Below are 23,890 nucleotides of genomic sequence, written 5' to 3'. Positions count from 1 at the left end.
AGGACCGGCCTCTGCTGCTGCTGCAGATCCAGGACCGGCCTCTGCTGCTGGTGCAGATCCAGGACCGGCCTCTGCTGCTGGTGCAGATCCAGGACCGGCCTCTGCTGCTGGTGCAGATCCAGGACCGGCCCCTGCTGCTGGTGCAGATCCAGGACCGGCCCCTGCTGCTGGTGCAGATCCAGGACCGGCCCCTGCTGCTGGTGCAGATCCAGGGCCGGCCCCTGCTGCTGCTGCAGATCCAGGGCCGGCCCCTGCTGCTGCTGCAGATCCAGGACCGGCCCCTGCTGCTGGTGCAGATCCAGGGCCGGCCCCTGCTGCTGGTGCAGATCCAGGACCGGCTGCTGGTGCAGATCCAGGGCCGGCCCCTGCTGCTGGTGCAGATCCAGGACCGGCTGCTGGTGCAGATCCAGGACCGGCCTCTGCTGCTGGTGCAGATCCAGGATCGGCCTCTTCTGCTGGTGCAGATCCAGGACCGGCCTCTGCTGCTGGTGCAGATCCAGGACCGGCCTCTGCTGCTGGTGCAGATCCAGGACCGGTCCCTGCTGCTGGTACAAGCATTCAGGCTGTCTATTTAATCAAAAAATCTATTTTGTCATTAAATCAGTGATTAAAATAGCACAATCATTCATGAAATAACAAACAAGAATGAGCAGGTATAAAGACAGTCATACCCCAGGTAAAATATAGAATGCAAACAAGATCACCCACTTAAACCAGAATGCAACAGGCAGTGAAATGTTTGGTGTTTACACATTTAATGAACATAAGTGACTTTTTAAATAAACACAAAGTAAACCGATGTAATTTACAGTACCTGCTCAGTATTAGGGACAGCATGCCAGCTCACTAAAGATGTCATGACTTGTCCAACTTCTTACTTTATTTTTTTTTTTGGTTAAAATGTCTTTAGTCATCGAGCTATACTTCACAACAAGACTTAACATCAATTCACATATTTTCCCTAGCTGATTCCCATTTAGAGTATCCTTGTTTTTAGTTCTGCTGCTCTCTATTCCAGTTGTTCTAGGACGATTCTTTAACCAGACATCAGAAGAGTAACTGCATGTGACGTTTGAGGGCGGCAGCTATAAAAGAGCTGGCCTCTTTTGGTTCAGAGATAGCAAAACATATGTGAAAAGAGGCAAGGCCCGCCTGGCTAGTCACATGGTTCCTTTCTGTCTTGCATGCCACAGATTTTTGTGGTAAAAACAAAGGGCCATTTAACCAATGCATTCATGCTTTTAACACAGGTGTCAAAAAGTTCATGCACACGTGCAGTCATTTGATTAACAAAATGCAAATGTGGCAAAAAAGCAGGGAGTTCTGGTCATTCTTTCCTCCTTCCGATTGAAGATTCTTAACGGTTTATTTGCAGGATCTGAACAACTCTGTAAGTGCTCAGATCCTACTCCACGGCTGCATGTTTAATCATGTTCATTCAAGGTCTAAAAGCAACCAGGTCTTCAAAGAGCAAAAATAAAACGTGTGCCCAAAACTATCCCACATGCAAAACTGCTGGCTATTAAAAACCTCAGAAATATGACAATACCATTCAATAACACTTCAAATGGCAAAATATCTATTAACTATTCCAAATCCAAATGTGTTGCACACTGCTTCAATGTTAAAGAATGTATATGTTACTGCACACCTTTCAATGAATATTGTGCTTTTTTGAGGATTTAATAAGATTGCATGTGATACAAATTTTCAGTTTAACTTATGTGAAAGGATGCAGCTTACATTAGAGCTCGGTTACATTCTACTCCCCATCATTTTTGCACAGCCCATGTTAAAAATGTTACGGTTAGAATAGATCAGGAAACATTGCACGTCCTTCACACAATATGCATTACAACACATCACAAAGACTGCCACAACTGTAAACATTGCCTTTTCGTTCTGTATGCTGTTGCCATTTAAAGAGTGGTGATAAATAATACAGACCTCGTGCATAAATTATAGGAGGAATAATTTTGCCTAATTGTTCTGTGCATAAAATCACAAGATATGAAATGCTGTTGACGTGTAAACACAGCTTTTCTAAACTAGTGTTGCTGCACGCATGCTGCACACATCGAGCACAAACATTGCAGGTACCTCAGCAAAGATCTGGCAGAGAAAGACTGGTGCCTTTTCGGTGGCCTCCTACCAGCTCTGTGACCTTTTATGGGCATTGTGTTAATTCTTTCAAACCGTACCCTCCTGTTGGCAGGAAAGGCAAAGTGGAGCAAAAAGAAGGAAAGATAGATACATTTAAGGAGAAAACAATGGAAACCACAGATTTAACTCATTCATTGCAATAAATTGTATACTTAAACAGATTTTTTTTTAAACATTTCAGACAATGTGTTACAATATTGTAGCTAAAAAAATATAAGACTTAAGTTGACAAACTGGTTAAACAATTCTAAAACAGTACTCAAGCTGCCAATGCCCTAACTGGAGAGGCCTTTACCTTGTGTCACCAAAGTGTGCTTCCTTCACTTTTAGGAATGCAAAGCTTTTTTGCAACAAGTACATTTAGTCCATTTTCTCTGTGCCATAAAGCATTAAGTGTCAGCTTTACTACTAATACAGGGCATGGGCTAGTTCTATCAGAATTCACTTATTCTTTTGTTATGGCACAGCAGATGGTAAATGCTGAGCTATTCAAATCCCATGGCGAAACTTGAAACAGCTGCCACAACTGTTTTGTAACTTGTATATTTATTTCGAGACGCGTGCCTTGAATTCAGTAGAAATAAGTCCACCGAGTCTTAGCGGTTTTTTTACAAAACTAAATTAAACATTTATAAACAGAGGAAACGATTTTAAACAGATACATAAGTCTACAAATTACTACTATGAAAACTCCTAGTTCCCCTAATTAATCTGACTTCCAGTTACATCTCCATTAAGGCAACAGTAAAAACAAATAAATTTCAACAGACCCAGAAAGAACGCACAATACGCTGGACAGTGATATTCAAAGTGAATTCTCTTAGCTTTGGTTCCTGGAGACAGCAGCTTGGTATATAGAGACTGGAGACTTTTCACACTTGTAAGATCTTAGAATTTCTTCTTCTTACACATAACCTCATCTCCTTTATACAGGTTTCTCTCTTTTTAACGTAAATTCCATTGCCCCAATATGTCTTTGCAACTTTACTTTTTCCATAATATAAATCTTTCATAGTACTCATATTAGCAGTAATCTTTGGGAAAATTAACACGCTGTTTGGCTTAGTCTCTGTTGGCTAGGTGTAACACCTTACCATCTCTTTGAAGTTCATACTCTGGTTTATCTAAAAATGCAAATATTCTTCACAGCTCACATTCTAAAACTTCAGCCATGTTTACATATTTAGCATTTCAAACCTAGCTTCTCTTTTGATACATCAAAAGCTTCAGACTGGCTGTCTGCAATTCAATTAACGCCCACCCCCCCCCCAAACACACAACCTCACATGGAGAAACTAATCCAAACCTCACTATCAACCTACCTTTACAATAAACCTCAATAATATTATGAAAAATATTATATTTTCATGACACTTTAGACAACACTTTGAGTGGTCAACAGGTCAGCTCAAAACGAGGAGGAGCAATATTAAAATATTTAAATTGGGGTCTTTTGCTGCTTGTAAGGGAATCAGGGCAGGATGCCCTGCTGTGTTGCCAATTTCGGGAATTGTATGGAGAGGAGTTAGAAGCTCCTCCTGACCCCACAAAAAACTTCCCACTTATTGCCAGCAGTTTTGTGGAGGAGTTGCTGGAGTAACCATTAAAAAAAAACTACCATTTTGCCGTAAGCTCGGTTATCACAAAAAGCTCACGAGGTAATGGAAAAATTCAGCTCACTTGATTCATTTTCTGGTGCTCAGCCAGCTGCTCTTCTCCAGCTGTCGAAGCCCCAGTCTCTGAGCTTGGAGAAACAGTGCTTAGGAAATGCCATGAGCCCAGAGCCTGCTGCCTGTTCTTCCCTGGGCAATTTCACATCATGGACGGTCACCAGGCACTACAGGAGAGCTGGCAACTGAGCAAGCAAGGCAGTGGGTAGGTTTCCTTTATATAGTGGCATTCTTGTCTTCAGTGCGTGGTTAAAACAGATGCTATGCATCTGGGGTACTGCTGTGGTGCTCCTGTCACACTGTGGGATGACCCTCCATAAATTTTACTTCTTCAGGAGCCTAACAATCAACCTTGCATACAAGTGATGCACAGGCTCCCAGCCATCTTTGAACTGCCTCGTTGAATGTGGGTGCGTTGGGTACCTCAGGCATGTTACAGGCCTCTATACAATGACAAACAAGCATCCAATGCATTGAAGTGAGTAGTTCACCATTGTCAGGGCCGATGTTGGTTGTTTGGAACATAAATACACTTTATCGCAAATAATTTGTTAAAATTCACTCATGAGGAATATATCTCAATGATCATTATCAACAGCTCCAAACAAACTCTTGTTCAGGAATGATACCAAAATATTTCAAAATGATAAATACTTGCAAGTTGAGCACAAGAAAGGGTTATTTTAAAATCCCTGTGTAGAGGAGGAATGGAATTAGATCTAAAAATTCCTACATCATCGCAAACTCCCACAACCTTTCATTACTGTCAGCAAATTCACGGGTAAACAACTGGAAGTCAGAAAGAATAGAATGAATATATTTATACAGTTTACAGAAGAGGGGTAAAGAGAGATGATACTAATTTAAATGTTTAGCAGATTGGTAAAGTAAAATGGTACAACCGCTCCTTTTGAAAATTTACCATCAAAGATCTCTTCCTGCAGACCAGAGGGACAGATGCCTCTGAGTAAATATGCCAGGCCCCCATCACACAGCATTTCCTTCCAAAACAGAACTGAAAACAGATCTAGTGAGATGAGAGAAACTGTTTCCCCTTGTTGCGATATGAGACATAGTTAGGAAATGATGAAACTATTTATCCAATTTCGCTTAAACTTCCCAGAGATTTCTTCCTAAATGCAATCAAATCCTTTGTGATTATAAGGACATCCTTGACTCTTGCTCACTGGGTTACAGTTTAGTAGTTAGTTACAAGGAGTCTGGTCTTGCAGATCGACATAAACCTATCCTGATGTTTAACTGAAGCCAATGAGTGTGGCTTTGGCACTTTGTCTTCGCGACCCAAACAGGATAAGACAAAGCAAAACCGGTTTTTCACACAAGTGAATCTACGCAACCAACACAAACACAAATATCTGGCATGTAATCAAACTTCCCCTTCCTCACAAGGATTCCTTTGTCTAGACATACAAGTGGTGCTTCAGTCTATCTTTAAAAAACAATGGCAACATCGGCTAAAGTTTTCCTGAAGTGACATTCTTTGATGCAAATCAAAGCTTCCTAGCTGAAATAGGAGACATTGGGTGGAATTTAATGTAGGCAACGGTGGGTGGGAGGGGGACTTCGCCCACCAGCTAGAGAGCCAGCGAGGCACCCGCGTCACCATCTTTCAAGAAGGCCCACCATATTATGTGTCTCTTAGGCACTTAACTAGGCTGCGGTGGGCCTTCGCCGGGATCAAGGACTCTGGGGGTGGAAATCTCCCCACCCTCTCTCTCTCTCCTCCCTCCCCTGCCCCCCTGAGAGCTGCTGGCAAATCCAAAGGCATTCTGATGTGCATTGCTCAGCAGTGCCACCAGGGAGGCAGTGGAAGCTACTGGTAGTGCACCCACCAGAGGTCCAGGATCACCAAGGGGCTCAGGCCACAGGTGAGTGATGGCAGGATAGGGGCTGTGGAGTCGGAATTGGGGAGTGAGCAGCAAGGGAAGGGAGATGGCTGTCAGCAGCACATCCCCAACCCCTCCCACACGTCCCGATACTGGAACCCTCGATCAGGCGTCGAGTAACTCTGAATGAGGGATGACCCTGCCTACCCCAGGAGACCACAGGTTTGCTTCTCCGGCTTCCCGCATGCCACTGGGTGAATGCCAGCAGCCTAAGGGCCCCAATTGGCGGTGTGATGGAAAGGCTGCCCATGAGCCTCCCTGCCCCGGATTAATCAGGGCAGAGGCAGGAAGGCGGCAGGTTCCCCACTCACCACTGCCTGAATAAACGCCCCTCTGCTGCCACCAAACTCACCTTGGAGCAGGACACTGAATTCTGCCCATCCATACAACTGTGGGCCTCTTCACGGCCCCGAAATGTCTTCTTTTTTTGACAACTGTCCTGCAAGGCTGGGGTATGAAAAGAGCAAGTTTTGCAGATAAATTGAGCAACAATTTAAAGGTCACTGCGAAAGTTTAGCGAAGTTATCTTTGTGGACCAACAAGGTAGCAGGTTTGATTGCTGGGTTAGCTGATCGCAGCTAAGGTTGCAGAATAGATACCACAATTGGAGCTGGTATTCCTGGGTTAGAGCTCCTGATCTTCACTCAGTTTTTCCTGCTGGAAATTTGCATGTTTATATGAGAGGATTGTGTTCAGCTATGGTAGACTTTATAGTCAAATAATGGCCTGCCAACATTCCCTGTCGAAAATTACATGAATGCTCATCAATTGGGTGAGGTACCAGGGAGCAACTTGCATCCACAGAAATACCCAGCGAGGATTCAGTGACAAAGAAAAAAAGAGCATACTGACAGAAAAGTAATATTTTTAAAAAGTAGTAACTTTTGTCAATGCAAGTTAAATGAAATTGAATGTGTTTGTGTGAAGGAATCTAGTTTATCTCCAAATTGCCACCTCCCATCAGAAACATTGGAAGGAACAGATACTGTACAGTTGTATTTTTCAAGGGTATACTCATGATAACTAGCCAAAATTCTTTTTGAATTGGATAGAAGATTGACTGTGTAAGGAGAGGTGACTGTAGTCCTGTCGTGTAGACAAGACTGAATCTCCTGAAGGGAAATTGGAGGTTGAATTTGAATCGATCGAGAATAAGCCACATGCACTGAGCCCACCCATACTCTTACAACACAAAACAGTCAGTCAGACATTTACTCATGGATCCACCCAAAGCTGCAATTTTGTGGCTTAACAGCTGTACATTGGTATAGTTGTTCCAAGCAGATATGCCCAGGCATGTTCATGAGCAAATTATTCATCGCACTGTTACTGCACTGCAGACATGCACCTTGTGCAGTTTGTTAACTGCTTCTCCTGGATGATTTTCACTTTTTTTGATATCTCTGTTTGTGTGCTATTTACTTGTTCTATTTGAACTACATTTGATTAGAAACTACATGATTAGAAATAAAAACTAAGAGCTGAGCAGAGATATCGGGTTTCCAAAGCTGGCTCATCTCCCACTTTAATTTCACGGCCATTTTATTTTAGATAGTCAGAAGCTTTTTCCCAGGGTGGAAGAGTCAATTACTAGGGGACATAGATTTAAGGTGAGAGGAGAAAACTTTAGAGGAGATGTGCGGGGCAAGTTTTTTTACACAGAGGGTAGTGAGTGTCTGGAATTCGCTGCCAGAGGAGGTGGTGGAAGCAGGTACGATAGTGGTGTTTAAGAGGCAGCTTGACAAATACATGAATAGGATGGGAATAGAGGGATACGGACCCCGAAAGTGCAAAATGTTTTAGTTTGACAGGCAATATGATCGGCGCAAGCTTGGAGGGCTGAAGGGCCTGTTCCTGTGCTGTACTTTTCTTTGTTCTTTGTACATAATTTATATTCAATCCTTATGAAAATTTAAGAGACAAAATGCTAAATGTGAAAACTGACCCCAAGGCCCTTTTGCTATGTTCAATTATGACTGAGCTTTAAAGGTTATTTACTGAATGTGAAGCTCTGAATTGTCCTGTGAGACACTATGGTCGCGATTTTAACTCAATCAAAACCAGTTCACTTACATGGAGTTAAAAAATCAGGTCCTTACAAATGCAAGTTTTTCTTCCTTTTATTCTTTAAACTATAACATGAGAATGTTTTGCTATGATGTTATAATCAGTGGTGCATAATCTTACAGTTTATGTATTTTAGATAGTCCAGAACCACATTGGTAATTATTTGGATGGAATGATTGGAAATAAAAACTACGATCTGAGCAGAGATGTCAGGTTTCCAAAGCTGGCTCACCTCCCACTTTAATTTCACAGCCATTTTATTTTCTGCCTCTCTCTTTTCATGCCCATCATTCCATAAAGCATGGTAACAAACTGTATTTTCCTCCAAATTCTAACCATCTGTGAAAAGAGGCCCGGAACACTTCCTGCATTTCAAACAGTGGGCACTGGTTAATTGTGATCACATCGTGATCACTGCACCCATTTTTGGGGGCTATCTAATTTAATCCCCAATGTGTTTTACTGATTTTGGAAAAAATAAGTGCGATTATTTGACAAACAATATTGATAAATGCAATTGTAACTGAACAATAATCTATTTTATTTTGAAAAACAGACTTGAATCTCCATCAACAGCGGCGGAATACAGCACAAATCATTTGGGATCCTTATTTCGAAACAGTGAAATATCTGAATTGATAATGATAGCTCAATTAATATGAAGGATTGCATGCTGTGTATTAGCTGCTGAAATAAAGGTTGTTATTGGTCTTGCAATATGTAGGCATTTAACATTTGACAATAATCACCGGGGACACTTCATTTGAGGTTTGTTTCTTCAACACATTTCTGACAACATGACAACATCATCAATGAAACTCGATATCAGTAACGTACACACGTAAGCTGTTAAGCCTACCTCAAATAAATTATTTCCTTAACGACAAGTAATTTCTCAACGTACTAACAGTTAACTTCAAGTTAACGTTTCTTTGAGCATCTGTGAAAGTGAGTGCATTTTTGTGGATAAATGTTATAGCTCGAAGTGGCAAGTTAATTCAATATAAAACTCCCAGCCCCATGATTAATGATGGCGGGTTTTATTAGATTGAAAGTTGATACAATTTCTACAATGATAAATCTTCCCCCATCATGCTTCAACTCTGCCTGCATCGTGGGTGCTGCTGTATTGGAAAAGCAATACTTCATGGCGCTCAGGCTACCACCTTAAACAGGAACTAATTCCTTGACTATGTTACTGAGGGGGCTAAACACCAGTTTAAGAACCCTTCCAAATCATCAGCGTGGAACCTTCTCTACCCAATCTTTTGGTTCCTTATGTTGCCTAAACAGTGGTCCTTAAAGTTCACATTTTCAACAGAAATGTAAGTTTTTTTTAAAAAAAAAAACATTCTTTGCTTTCGAGCTCAGGGTGGGCAGAAGCAGAAATGCTTCTCAGCTCCATGGCTCTCCTGAGGGCCTCATCCACTGTGCTGCACTCCCAGGCTGGGCTTGGCTGATGCCTGCTGCTGGTGAGGCAGTTCACTGCAATCATTAAAATGAGGCCCGATGTCTAACTTTGGGAGACTTTTGCATCTCAGGTACTCAGGCTGTGTATGCGACGACTGCTCTTTCCCCAAAAATGAACCTAAACCATCTTTTCTGCATTCCTGCCATGTTCTTTTACTTCATACTTGTTGTACAATGAAATGTTTCTGCTTTTTTGTAAAAAGTGCACAAAATATTGGACTAGTGAAGCAAAGTAAATTCCAGATTAAACTGTGAAAACAGTACGTTATCTCCTACAGTGATGATTTATCACTTAGTCTTTGCACTGCATGACATACCCTGGAATGTTTTAGTCCAAACATTAAGACCACAAAATGAATTAAAGATTAGGCTGCTGAGGTATTCTTACAGATTCATTGTACTAAGGGGATAGGTCATCATAACTCAACTGCAAAAGCCTGAGAATTAAGCGTTCATCACAAAAAACGGACATTATAGTTTATTTTCCTCAACTGTTGGTTCTTATAAGGGTTACCGATGGTCAAGTTATCTTTGCTCCACCAACCTCTAAGTATTTAGCTTGAGCATTTTTGACACTTTTCCTCCCAAGGGGAACACTTGAAACAACACCAAATGCTCTCCCTCTATTAACAATAGAAAGATTGGGAGCTCTCAGCATGGTCAATTCTGTGACCCCAGATACACTACTCAAAAGGCACTGCAGAATGTTCTGTCACTGCATTGTGTCACTATACTGCCCTTAACAAAGCACTGAAATGTTTCATCATTAACTAAATCAGTCCATTATTATTGCATCACGTGACTACCAGGATGGTAGAAGACAAACTAGGCAAACTTGGTCGTCTTCACTCAGCAATTCCTACAGGTGGAATTTCCCATGCCCGCCAGCGTTGGAAGTGATCGTTAGCACGAGCACACAATATGGCGCGATCGGTTTTACAATGATGGGAAACCAGTTCGCGACTGCCGGCTCAGCCCGCCGACAGCGGGCCATGTTTCCTGCCATTGGACTTCATTGTAATACATCAGTGTATCATTATCAGGCCAGCCTGCTGGAATTGTGCCCCCCCCCCCACCACTGGATCGACTGTCCACATCGGCGGGAAAGCATGCTGACGTGTTTCACAACAGCACTTAAAAGACGTGCACTTGGCAGGCTGCACTTTGAGGGGAACTTGGAGGTGAGTGCACAGTAATGTTGAGCAGCGCTCACCAGGGTTGCCTGTTGGACTTTAAGCTTCAGGGGTGTCGGGGTGGGGGGGGGGGAGATTAAGGGCAGCCCTGCCATTGAATATGGCGCACAAGCATTCAGGATGGGGGGTAGGGTGGGTGACGAAATGGACCTGTTGAAAGTGATCATTCTTCTGTAACTCAGACAGTCCAGGCGCAGCCACATTGATATGATTGGAGTCGGGCTTCTAGCTTATCTGCCCACTCAAGCAATGCAGTGTTCCCCGGCACAGACTGCAAAGTCATGAGTGTTTTATTGGACTGCAGAACAGTTGGACGACTGCACACATTGTACAATCTCCTCGCTAAAGCTGGCCATGGAGCAGTCACTGGTGGAGGTGCTCACAGCCCCTTGCAATGTCATCATCCCGGTTTGGTCCAGTCTCCCCGATGATTCAAGCTTAGGGGGCAGCCATGCAGCGCACTAATCTCTGGCCATCCAAGTGGTGGCCAGCACTCTCCGGGAAGCGTTAAGGGGCCGTCACACTTAACCAGGACAGGTTCTTAGTACACCCATGCTAACCACGTGTCTCTCTCTTTCATCCTGCAGGAGGAGCACATCAGGATCATGGAGCCTGGTGAACTAGCTGTATGCCTGGTGGCCTACAGAGAGCGAAGACAATGGAGGAGAGAGCGACTGATGCTCCTGGCTGTGCAGAGAGAGGAGCAGCAACCTCAGGGAGAAAGGGTGGCTGGTGCTCCGGCACACACTGTCAAAGAGCCACAGCAAGTCATTACATGCCAGCGCCCAGTGAGTCCCAGGATCTATGGATGCTGCCTTTCATTCCTGCAGATAACCGAGAACCAGAGGTGCAGAAGACTGTGCATGTCTAGAGAACTGGTCCATCACATCTGTCAGCTACTACAGGATTTGGCGGCATAGGGACATGGAGGGCATCCACTGCCAGTGGCCATGAAACTGACCGCAGCACTCAATTTCTATGCCAGTGGCTCCTTTCAGCACCCCACAGGTGACCTCTGTGGGATTTCACAAGCCTCCACCCACAAATGCATTTAAGAGGTCATAGATGCCATCTTTGCGAGGACTTGTGCATTTTGCCCGAGACCAGGACAGCCAGGATGCAAGAGCAATTGGATTCGCCAGATCTCGGGTTTCCCACAGGTGCAGGGTGCGATCGACTGCACTCATGTGGCGCTCAGGTCTCCATCGCAACACGCGGTGGACTTCATTAACCACAAGGGGTTCAAGTTCGCTGAATGTGCAGCTGGTGTGTAACCACCAGAAACGCATCCTGCAGGTCTGCGCACGGTTTCCAGAGAACGTGCATGACACCTACATCCTCAGTCGGTCACAGGTCCCTGGAGTCTTCCAGGGTCTGCAGAAGCTGCAGGGATGTCTCCTCAGGGACAAGGGCTACCCGCAGAGGCCGTGGCTGATGACACCCATGCGGCGGCCTCAGACTACAGCAGAGCGACTGTATAATGAGGCTCGTGTTGCAGCTCACAATATGGTGGAGCAGACCATCGGGATACTGAAGATGTGGTTCCGGTGCCTGGACCGGTCTGGTGGAGCCCTGCAATACAATCCACAGAGGGTGTCACGCATCGTCATCACCTGCTGTGCTCTTCACAACCTGGCGCTGCAATGGGGATAGGAGCTGGCTGAGGGGGAGATGGAGGAGCTGGAGGTCTCCTCTGTTGAGGAGGATGCTGACAGGGATGATGGTGAGGAGGTCCTCGGAGGTGACGTTGACAGGGATTAGGCCCTCGCACCAGCTTGACAAGGCAGGCGCGCTCGGGAGGCCCTCATAGCTGCTAGATTTGTAGAGGATGATGACGACCTGCGGTGAGGAGACCCCACAGATCCTCACATTGCACCTGTGAACGTTTGACTCCAGTCTGGCTTATGGCAGTGCGAATACCCTCTGATATTGCTCTGGTTCCCGAGAAGCAGTGGAGGCCCTAATAGTCACTCGATTGCAGGAGGATGATGACGACGACATGCAGTGAAGACACTCCATAAATCTTCACATACCTCTGAGAATGTCTGACTCCTGTCTGGCTGAGGGAAGATCGCTTGTACTCTGTGATCAGGATATCATAGAGAAGCAGTTGTGAAACTTTAGAAGCATCTGATTCTTTGTCTGCCTTCAGCACCTGAGCTCTTCAGGAACACAGCATCACTGGTCACAAATGCTGAAGAGACAGGGGCCAGCCCCACATTATAGGTGCTGAGAGCACACAGAGAGATCGAGAGAACTCTGTGGCACCTGCCCATGGCATTCTGGCAGCAATAACAAACACCATAGATGTGCAGACATCAGTAATGTTTCCAGGGAACGAGAGGCCAGACCATGCAGGGAAGAGGCCTTGGACTGGGACACCTGCCTTTATTTGTGCAGAAAGGTTTCACATCTGAGTGACAAGAACACTGCTCATCAGAACAAGGAGCCATAGGCAGGGAGACATTCTTGGGAGTTTATGGACAATAGTGAACAGTATGTGCAAGTGATCAAAACCCATGCCCAGGCTGTGCAACTAATTCTCCTCAACTTTCCTAACCCTGCCACTACATCTTGGTGCTCCCCAGATATCCACAGTGGAGATGGAGGCAGCCTGCTGACTGCTACACCCTGTCTGTGGTGACTTTGGCGGGCATCCTCTGGACAACAAGACTTGGTGGGCCCCAGCCTGCTTTCGGGGTCCTGCAATGTGGCAGTGGCACCCTCCTGGGCCTGTGGAGCTGGATCTGCGGAGGTCACAGGAAGAGGGGACTTGGATGGGCTGTACACTCTTGCAGTCAGCTGGATGGTTGGGCCCAGAGAGGGCACAGGCTGATCTTTCTCCCTATGGGTGCCCGAGGACTTCAGGTTGATTGCATGAAGAGCAGGGGTAGCTGGAGTGAGATTGAGCTGCCCAGCACCCTTCTCACATACACACTGTTGGAGGCCAACTATGGCATCAGTGATGGAGTTGAGCCCGTGCAGCAGTGCAGGAGCGAAGTTCTGGACCAAGGTCTCCATGGCAACTGCCATCCTGCCAGTGTTGACCTCGGTGTATTGGAATGCCGGCACTATGACCTCAGAATGAAGGCGGATGGACTCCTCCATCACTCATTGCAATCTGAGGAGTGCAGCGGACATCTCTTCTTGTTGTTCCCGAGCTTGCCTTTGCAGCTCCAGCAACTGTGACATGACGGAGTCCAGAGACTCGTCACCTGACTGGAACTCAGCAAATTTCTGGCCTCCAGCAGACCTCCCAGTGCTGGAAACCTGAGAAATCCCTGCCGCCGCCTGCTGTGGATCAGACGGTGCAATGTGCTCACCAGATTGTCAGAGGATGGTTACAGCGTAGGAGGAGGCCATTCAGCCTGTCACGTCCTGCAAGCTCTCCTTGAGAGCAGCTCCGCAAGGCCCGCTCCGCAAGGCCCACTCCCCTTCCTTATTCCGGTTGCCCTGTAAATTTTCTCTCTTCAGGAGCTTATCCAATTTAAAAGCCATGATTTAACCTTCTTCCACCACACTCAAGGAAGCTCATTCCAAATTGTAACTAGTCGCTGTGTAAAAAAAGCTTTTCCTCAAGGTTGCAGCTGGTTCTTTCGCCATTCAGCTTAAATGAGTGTTGTCTGGTTCTCGATCCTTCCGATAGAAACAGTTTCTACTCCATCTAGACCCTTCATGATTTTGAAATCCCTATCAAATCTCCTCTCAACTTTCTCTTTAAGCAGAGCGCAAGATGAAAAGCTTTGACAGCATGTCTCTTTTTTCAGCAATTATAAAATAATTTTCTTTATTGAGCTTAGTGTTCCTGGTTTGTCTCTGTTTTTGAATGTGTAACCACACTGGTAAAATGTAGTACTATAACAATCGCTTTCAGACAAAAGAATATTGCAAACATACAACAACCTGTATTCATATAGAGTTTCAGCACAGGAAAACATCCCAAGGCATTTCACTGGATTGTTATCAAGCAAAATACGATGAGTCACACAAGGAGATATTTTGGCTGATGACCAAAAGCTTGCTCAGAGAGGTAGGCTTAAGCAATGTCTTAAAAGGAGAAGTTTAGGGAGGGGTATTCTCGAACTTTGGGCTCCGGCTGCTGAACGCAGGGCAGCCAATGGGAAAATGATTAAAATCAGGGGCCAAATTGGAGGAGTGCAGTCATCTTGGCGAGTTGCAGGGCTGGAGGAGATTACGGAGATACAGAATGGTGAAGCCATGGAGGGATTTGAGAACAAAAGTTAGGTGACAGGCAGCAGAGTTTTAGAGTATCTGAGGTTTATGGAGAGTGGGAGATGGAGGTCAGCAAAGAGTGTGTTGCAATAGCCAAATCTAGAGATAGCAAGGGCATGAATGAGGGTTTCAGGAAATGAGCTGAGGTGGGGTAGAGAGGAAGGGAGTCAGCGATGTTATGGAGGTAGCAAAGACAGTCTTTGAGATGGCACGGATATGTAATCAGACGTTCATCTCAAGGTCAAATACAACAAAATTGCAGGCAGTATGGTTGAGCCTCAGATAGATGCCAGGGAGAGGATGGAGTTGGTGGCAAGAAACAGAGTTTGTGCCCAAGATTGAAGACAACAGCAATTCCCAATAGTTAGTTGGATGAAATTTCTGCTAATCCCATATTGAATGTCACACTAGCAGTCTAACATTTAGAGTTAGTGGAGGGGGTGACACGTTTGAACTTGTCATTATCAACATGAGGAAACTGTTGCTGTGTTTTCAGACAATGTTGTCGAGGGGCAGCAAGTAGTTGAGAAATAAAGAAGTGTTAAGGATGGATCCTTGAGCATCATGAGAGGTAAGAGAACCCATTGCAGGTGATTCTTTGGCTACAACTAGATAGATAAAAATGGAACCAGCTGAGTGCAGTCCCACCCAGCTGGATGCTGTTAGAGAGTTGTTTGAGGAGTTCAACTGTATCAAAGGCTTCAGACAGGCTGAGAAGGAAGAGGAGTGATGGTTCATCCTGTCGCAGTCTCATAGGATGTGACAGGATAAAACTTCTCTACAATTCACATTCATGTTGCCAAACCATGCAGAGTTACAGGTTTACATTTTGTGCTGAAAATGTGATGAAATTTGCCAGCACTATTTTTTTTTCTAATACAGATTAATTAATCTAGATTTTTCTGTTCTGCATGGTAGAATTTTTTTAATACAAAAATGCTCAAATACCCTTGGTCTTGTATCCAGGAGCATATAACGCAAAAACAAAGAGGTTATGTTGGATTATTATGTACAGTAAACGAATGTACCAATGTACCAATAAATGAAGGATAAAAAAGCATAGGGTTACACAGGTTATATGGCACAGAAACAGACCATTCGGCCCAACCAGTCCATGTTGGTGTTTCTGCCCCACTTGAGCCTCCTGCCATTTTTTCTCATCCAAACCTACCATCATAATCCATCATGTCCGCACTGGCTCTCCAAATGAGCATTATGACCTACTGCCATTGCCCTGCCTTTTTCCTGTACCCCGTTTCCATTCAAATAATCATCTATTGTCCCCCTTCTCCCTAATAAGCTTGTATAGTTTCCTCTTAAATGCATCTATACTAATTGCTTCAATCACTCTCTGGATGAGGGAGTTTCTCCTGAATTCCCTATTGGATTTCTTGGTGACTATCTTATATTGACGACCTCTAGTTGTGCTCTTCCCCATAAGAGAAAACACTCTCTCTGTATCCACTCTATCAAACGGTGAAAAGGTAGAACATAGTCTCACTGGAAAGCCATTAGGGATGAAGGTTTCAATTATGTAAGGAAGTTTGTGGAGTTCTTCATCACAGGTGCAAAGTTTAAGGGGTGATCTGAAAGAGGTTTTCAAAATTATAATTAGTCACATAAGCAAATAGCAAAGATTATTTCAAAGTGATAATGAGAGACATCAAATTGAAGGGAATCTAGAGAAAAGTGGGAGGTAAGAGATTGATGGAACTTTCTGCCACAAACCATGCTGAAACATGCTCCTGAACCATTTTAAACCAATGAGATAGTTTGATGAAAAGGTGAAGAAAATAGGATCCAGGTGAGATCCTCATTAGAAGGGGTGGCTCACATGGAGAAAATCACCAGAACAAACTTGATGAGATGTTGTATATTGTAACATGCAATGGTTCCACAAGCTTGTGCTCCAACATCTTTTCACTGTCCTCCAGATGGGTGAGACTATTCTCACCTGGCTCTATTCTTATCTATCTAATCATAGTCAGAGAATCACTTGCAATGGCTTCTCTTCCTGTTCCTCCACCATTACCTCTGGTGTCCCCCAATGATCGATCCTTGGCCCCTCCTATTTCTCATCTACATGCTGCCCCTCGGTGATACCATCCAAAGGCACGACATTAGTTTTCACATGTACACTGTCACTACCCAGCTCTACTCAGCCACCATCTCTCTCGACTCTGCCGCCATTGTAAATTATCAGACTGCTTATCCAATATCCAGTAGCGGTTGAGCAGAAATTTCCTCCGATTAAGTATTGGAAGACTGAAGCCATCGTTTTTGGTCCCAGCTCCAAACTCTGTTCACTAGCTACCGACTCCATTTCTCTCCCTGGCAATTGTCCGTGATTATGGCAGGTTGCTTACAACCTTGGTGTCACATATTTGACCCCAAGATGACCTTCTAACCTCATTTTCATGCCATACTAAGACTGCCTAGTTCCATCTCCATAATGTTGCTCAACTTCACCCCATCTCAGCTCATCTGCTGCTAAAAGCCTCACATATGCCTTTGTTAACTCTAGACTCAACTATTTCAATGCACTCCTGGCTGGTTTCCCACATTCTATGCTCTGTAAATCCACGGTTATCCAAAACTCTGCTGCCCATGTCTTAACTCGAAGCAAGCCCCATTCCCCTATCACCCCTGTGCTCGCTGACCTACACTGGCTCCCGGTCAAGCATGATCTTGGTTTTAAAGTTCTTATCCTTGTATTCAAATCCCTCCATGTCCTCACCCCTCCTATACCTGCGATCTCTTTCAACCCTACAACCATCTGAGACATCGGAGCTCCTCCAATTCTGGTCTCTTGTACATCCCCAATTTTAATCACCCCACCATTGGTGGCCACGGCTAGGCCCTAAGCTCTGGAATACACTCCATACACCTCTCCGCCTCTTTACCTCACTTCCCTCCTTAAAGACATTCCTTAAAGCTTCTTTCTTTGACAAAGCTTTTGGTCATCTGTCCTAATATCTCATGTAGCTCAGTGTCATATCTTCATGTCTAATGCCCCATGAAGTGCTTTGGAACGTTTTATTACATTAAAAGGTGCCAAATAAATATAAGTTTTTTTTAAAAAAAGGAATGGTTCGAACATGTCAGAAAATAGTGAATTTGAGTGTGCCCAGGATAGCCATATTAGATTTAGCATTGAGATTTTAGACTTGAGCTAGGTTTAACTGTCTGTTTCTGAACATTTATCTAATAACAATCTTAACATGATCAAGAGCAACACAGTATTTGACAGGGAGAAATGTGAAACAGCTACAAAGAGTCAAGATTTAGGTAAGGCTGACTTCAATAGGATGAGACAGGGACTGTCCAGAGTAAGCTGGTCAAATCTGCTCATGTGTAGTGACAGATCAGTGGGAAGTTTTCAAAGGAATGAATATAATGTGATACAGAACCAGTTTAAACCCTTAAGAGACATGAGCTCTACTTGCCAGAAAAGGCAAGACGAGGACATCTAAAGAGGCATGAGATAACGTAAAACTAAAAGAAATAGTATACAAGAATGCCAAAAAATCACAGATCCTGGTGAATGGGAAAGATACAAACAGCAGCAAAGGATGACAAAAGAGATCTTAAGAGACACGAAAAGGGAGAATGAAAAGAAGCCTGAAAGGGTTATTAAAATCAATACAAAATATTTTTACAAGTAAGTTAGGAAAAACAGAATGGTCGGGAACAATGTGCACCACTTAAAAGCTTTCACCAGTGATATTGTCAATTAACACAAGGAAACAATGGATGTCCTGAACAATTACTTTGCAGTATTTACAGTAGAAGAGGAGGTCAACGTACCAGAAATCTCAAGACAGTTAATACTGAATCAGGGTCAGGGATTCAACAAAGTTAATGTGAGCAAAGTAACAGCACCAAAGTGTGACAAATCCCCAGGACCAGATGGTTTTGACCCAATGTTTTAAAGGTAGTAGAGAAAGCAGTGCAGATGCCTTAGCTATAATCTTCCAAAGTTCTCTCGATTCATGAACTGTTCATGCACATGTCACTCCACTATTTAAGAAAGGTGGGAGGGGGAAACCAAGGGATTATAGACCAGTCTGCCTTATGTCTGTTGTCTGGAAATTGCTAGTCTATAATTAAGAATAGGATGACTGAACACACTGAAAAATTTTGACTGATCAGAGGGAGTCAGCATGGATTTGTAAAGTGTAGTTCACATCTGACTAATCGGAGTGAATGTTTAAAGTAAGTACCTAAAGTAGTAAACAGGGGAATGTCTATGAATGTTATTTATTTGGATTTTCAGAAGGCATTTGAATTAGAAGTTGTTCAGAGAAGGTTCACTCGATTGACTTCTGGGATGGAGGTGTTTGTCTTATGAGGAAAGGTTGAGCAGGTTGAGCCTATATTTATTAGAGTTTAGAAGAATAAGAGGTGATCTTATTAAAACATATAAGATCCTGAAGGGACTTGACAGAGTCGGCGCTGAGAGGATGTTTCCCCTTGTGGGGGAGTCTAGAACTAGGGACACAGTTTAAAAATTAGGGGTCACCCATTTAAGATTGAGATGAGGAAATGTTTTTTTTCTCTTGAGGGTCATTAGTCTGTGGAATTCTTTTCCCTGCAGAGAAGTGGAGGCTGTGTCATTGAATATATTCAAAGCTGAGTTATATTTTTGATCAACAGGAGAGTCCAGCATTATGGAAAGCAGACAGGAAAGTGCAGTTAAGGCTGAAAATAGACCAGCTATGATCTTATCAAATGGCGGAACAGGCTCGAGGGGCCAAATGGCTAACTCCTGTGCTTAATTGTTTAAGTCCCTCATAAGAGGATGCTAGCTAAAGCTGGAGCCCATGAAATTGAAGGCAAATTATTGACCTGGTTAGGAAATTGGCAGAATAACAACAAACAGAGGGACAACAGTCTGATACTCCAGATGGCAGGGTGAGTTTATTAGCATTCCACAAGAATCAGGTGCGGGCAGGGGATAGTGGTATAGTTTGTGGGGGGGAGGGGGGTGGGCGTTGGGGAGGTCAGTTGGGGGTGGAGGGGGTTAGTGGGCGGGTTGGGTGGTGGTGGCAGAGGGGATCAGTACTATCGTATCCGAAAGTTAGAAGTGGTTTTAGTTCTAACTTTTTCTGAGTTACTATTACTGTAAGACAGTCAGATACATTCGAAGTTTGCAATTTAATTTGCTGTACTGGATGTTTCCCAGTGCAGGGCAATTGATCAATGACCACAGCTCGGAGGTTATGGGCCAATATGAATGCAAGTCGTTCTTTTTCTTTCATGTGTTCAAATTTACTCAAGCCACAGTGGAACTGGAAATTTGCACAGTGAAGTCTCTAGAACACTATACTATATACTGATACTATTTGTCATTGCAGAATGGCAGAATGTAGATTTCTTCCCCAGATTACTTTTCTGATACATACCAAGTGAGCCTGGTTATGTGTGCTGCTGCTTCCTTGCAAGGATTGAAGGAAACCAGACAATGAGTGAAGCAGTGCCTTTTCTAATACACTCCCAGCAGTGAGCTATGGAGCAGGAGTGGCAGGCGTCTGAGAGAAAGAAATTTGGCCATCCTGTTAGTTGCTGTGCAGTGGAAGGCTGTCTCGATAGATCCATCTGAAGTGCCAAAGATTAGTCAATTCAGGTTGCTAAGCAAATGGCATCATAATTGTTCCAAGTATTCAAACTGTGACACTGTTTATATATTTACAACAAAACAACTTAATAGGTGGGAGATTAATGCTGTAACCAGCTTGCCAAAACCATGGCCCAAATTTTATGTTCGTTGGCCGCGTGTGATCAGTGGGCTCAGAAGTGCACGCAAAATGTGCTTCCGCCTGCGATCGGCCCCCAAACGCAATTTCATGCTGGCTGGCTAATTAATGATCATCCAGCGTGAGATGCACGCAGAGAAAATATCTGCGCTGCTGAGGGGGGGTGGGGCAGAGGGCAGGCGCCGACAAAAGTGAGGGCGCTTCTCGCGAGCTCCCTAAAGGCAGACAGCTACTGTGGAGTTGTAGACCTGGACGGATTAAATGGCAAGAAAAAAATGCAGCAAGGTGTCAATGCAGTACGTTCAAGCATCTGACAGCAGAACTCAAAAAACATCAGTCTCCAGGTACCTTTCTTTGGTATATTTCACACCGGACATTTCATCCCACTCTGGTTAGAGGTTTCAGAGAAAATGTAAAGGCTGCCTGGCCAATCAGCCCATCCACCAACCATAAAAGTGGACAGGCCACGTAAAATCAATTTCAATTGCTTTCTTAATGGGCTTAATTGTGAGCGGGCGCGTTCCAAACTGCCGCCTGTGCCCGTTGAGCGAAATATTGTGCGAGTGCGTGATGACATCGGAACACGTACCTGATGTCTTCCCAAGTGGTTTCACATGCTGTCAGGTTGGGCTTGTACCCGCACAACGAGTGTAAAATTCTGGCCCAAGACTCAAAGGAAAATTGGCACTTGTTACATCATTTCATGTTTCTCCCTCCTTATAGCACTGTGGGTGTACCTATGCAACATGGACTGCAGAAGTTCAAGAAGGCAGCTCACCTCCACCTTTTCAAGGGCAATTAGGGGTGAACAATAAATTCTGGCCTAGCCAGCGACACCCCACATTCTGTGAAAGAATAAAAAAACTGCGGTGAGCAGACATCACTAAACTGAAGCTTCTGGATCAAAATAAGCTTTAATTGGGAATGCACCAGCTACATTGTACATTTGCTTTGAGAAGTTTGTCCACTTTAACTTGGATCGCAACCCAAGGTAATGGATTGCTCTGCCATTTTCGCACATTTTTTAACACAATTTCACAGATTTGCACCAGACATATTTCCAAAGTCCCCCAGGAGCAAAGTCGTGCTATTCCAGACAAGGAAAACATACACGCAGGTTAATTTCCATTTTGAGAGAACGTCAAAAGAGGTTTCAGCACTTATGATAGCTGGGCCTTATTTGCATAATACAGGTATGCTGAAACATTGCATCAGTGTTCACGGATGTAGGATACTGTAAGAGCTGCCCTCCCTGCTCTGTTGGGGAGGTGTAAATAAAGTTAGTTTACTATTGCTGCCTGATGCAAGTCTACATGTTAATCTTTTTTCAGTGCAATACACAACAGAAAGATGGCGGCGAGGATGAGATGGAATTTTTTTTAATGTTTCATTTGAGAAATTAAGGATTGAAGAACATTGACACATTTTTGGAATTCCTGAAGTTGATTTTGAAAAAATTTGAAAGATTGCTGTGTGCACATCGTATTCAGGTAGAGAGCGAGTCAGCATGGTACGGTACGCAATTGAAAAAAATGACACTGAAGCTTTATTTGGGAACAATGGGGGAATTCAACCCCAACAAAGAGAACTTGCATAATTACAAATTTGGCTGAAAGCAAATAAAATAGGAGATGAGAACCAAGGAAATGTTTTTCTCATCGTAATGGAGCCAGATGCTTTTGATGATCAATGTTGCCTGAGAGATGCCAATTCAATGAAGTGTGCTGAAATTAATGAAATTCTGCATTCATACTACGGCAGGACGAAGAATGAGATTGCACCGAGAGTTATGTTCTGCCAAAGGCAGCAGTGAGACTGTTGTACATTACATTCTCAAATTAAAGAAACCCTCTCTTCACAGTGGGTATGGTGCAAACTTAGAAACTGACCTTAAAGACAATGCTTGTAGGATGCTTAAAGAACAATAAAATTCAAGTCAAGCTTTTGAGAAAAAGCAATAAGCTGGCGTAGCAGGAGCTTGTGATGAGGTGACAGCGTGCAAATGGCAGAACGAGATTATTGCAAATTGCAAGGCTGTTCTTTTCCTGAGCCTTGCTGGGAGGTCCACCAGATTTCAACAAGATCCAGGCCACAGCAACCAAGTTCACAGTCTCAGAAATTTAGGGGCTACTGTTGACATCTGAGCACAAACTATTTAATTGCCCCCATTTCCAGTTGAAATGAAAAACCCATCATACAGGAGTAGAGGAAACAGCCATGCTCCAGGTTGTGGTAAAACTCCAGATCACAACCATGCACCAGGTCAGGGTAGATCTAAAGCTAGTTCAGGGGTCTGGAAACACATGATAGCTATGGAAGCAGAAGTTGAAGTAATCAAGCAGGATAATCAAGAGTTGCTTTTCTTGCTCTCTGGCTGAGTACATCACATGGAAGATGAGTGTGCTAGGGCTGAAGTTATAATCCCAGCACCCATAAAAATGAAGGTCAGAAATTCACAGCTTACTTTCATTGTTGATACAGCTGGAGCCGTGTCTGTTATCTCAGAAAGAGAGTACAAGATGTCCCTAATTCACATTTCAATAACAACAATCCAATGTTAGGTTAGATTAGTGTTAGGGTGGAGTATGATGCATCCTATTACCTGCCATTGGTAGTAGTTGAAGGGGACAAAGTCTCTCTGATGGGAAGGAATTGGCTTAACATGATACAATTAAACTGGGCTGAGCTATTTGCAGTAGGGATCAGGAAGAGTACATCGGACATTGTGGAAATGCTAATAGAGCACAAAGTGGTTTTTGAACAAGTAACACCAAATGATAAAATTAGGCATCAAAAGGCCAAAGTAGAGATAAAGGACAATGTGAAACCAACATTTTGCAAAGCTAAGGAAGCGGCTTAAGCACAGAAGCAGTAAGTTGTTACAACCACTGCTGATATTAATGCTGAACGAGCCAGATCTCAGATTAAAATCCGCCTCGTCTAATCATAATCTTATTTTTTGTATTGTAGAAATGAGGAGGGAAAAGTTACTGAACATAAAAGCACAGGATTCCAGTGATACCTTCTAAAATTTGAAGAATTAAAAATGTTTATTAAAAGATAGGAAAAATGAACCTAAACACAAAAGATAAAAGGTACATAGTTAGAAAGATCTTACAAAACAATGTAGAGGTAAGAAACAACAAGGGGAAGAGTGGTCTATAGACCCCCGAACAGTAGCTATACTGTAGGACAGAGAACGAATCAGGAGATAATGAGGGCATGTAAAAAAGGCATCACGTTAATCATGCGTGACTTTAATCTCATATAGACTGGGAAAATCAAATTGGCAGGGGTAGCCACAAACAAGAATTCATCGAGTGCATTCGAGACAGTTTCCTAGAACAATATGTTGCGGGTCCAACTGGGGATCAGGCTAATTTGGATCTGGTAATGTGTAATGAGGCAGATTTAATGAATGATCTCAGAGT

The 23,890-nt window shown here is 43.8% G+C and overlaps 1 protein-coding gene across 10 annotated transcripts in view; it reads right to left on the bottom strand.

Moving 5' to 3' along the window:
* The window catches only part of rhbdf1a (rhomboid 5 homolog 1a (Drosophila)), a 351,324-nt gene that overhangs the window by 104,830 nt on the left and 222,604 nt on the right, over positions 1-23,890 (bottom strand). For 5 of the 10 annotated variants that reach the window (XM_078558344.1, XM_078558345.1, XM_078558343.1 and 2 more), the window contains one exon: positions 2,101-2,205. The exons of 4 other annotated variants lie outside the window; for them this stretch is intronic. In XM_078558344.1, coding sequence (XP_078414470.1) covers positions 2,101-2,205 — 105 coding nt within the window. Of the gene's footprint in view, positions 1-814; positions 2,042-2,100; positions 2,206-23,890 lie in introns of those variants that run through there. One more of the 10 variants, XM_078558351.1, reaches the window with a different exon arrangement.

This window comes from Cetorhinus maximus, chromosome 15 (assembly GCF_964194155.1).
Source record: "Cetorhinus maximus chromosome 15, sCetMax3.hap1.1, whole genome shotgun sequence".
Lineage (NCBI taxonomy): Eukaryota > Metazoa > Chordata > Chondrichthyes > Lamniformes > Cetorhinidae > Cetorhinus > Cetorhinus maximus.
Note: the sequence above shows the minus strand (reverse complement) of the source record. Positions and strands in the feature narration are given on the sequence as shown.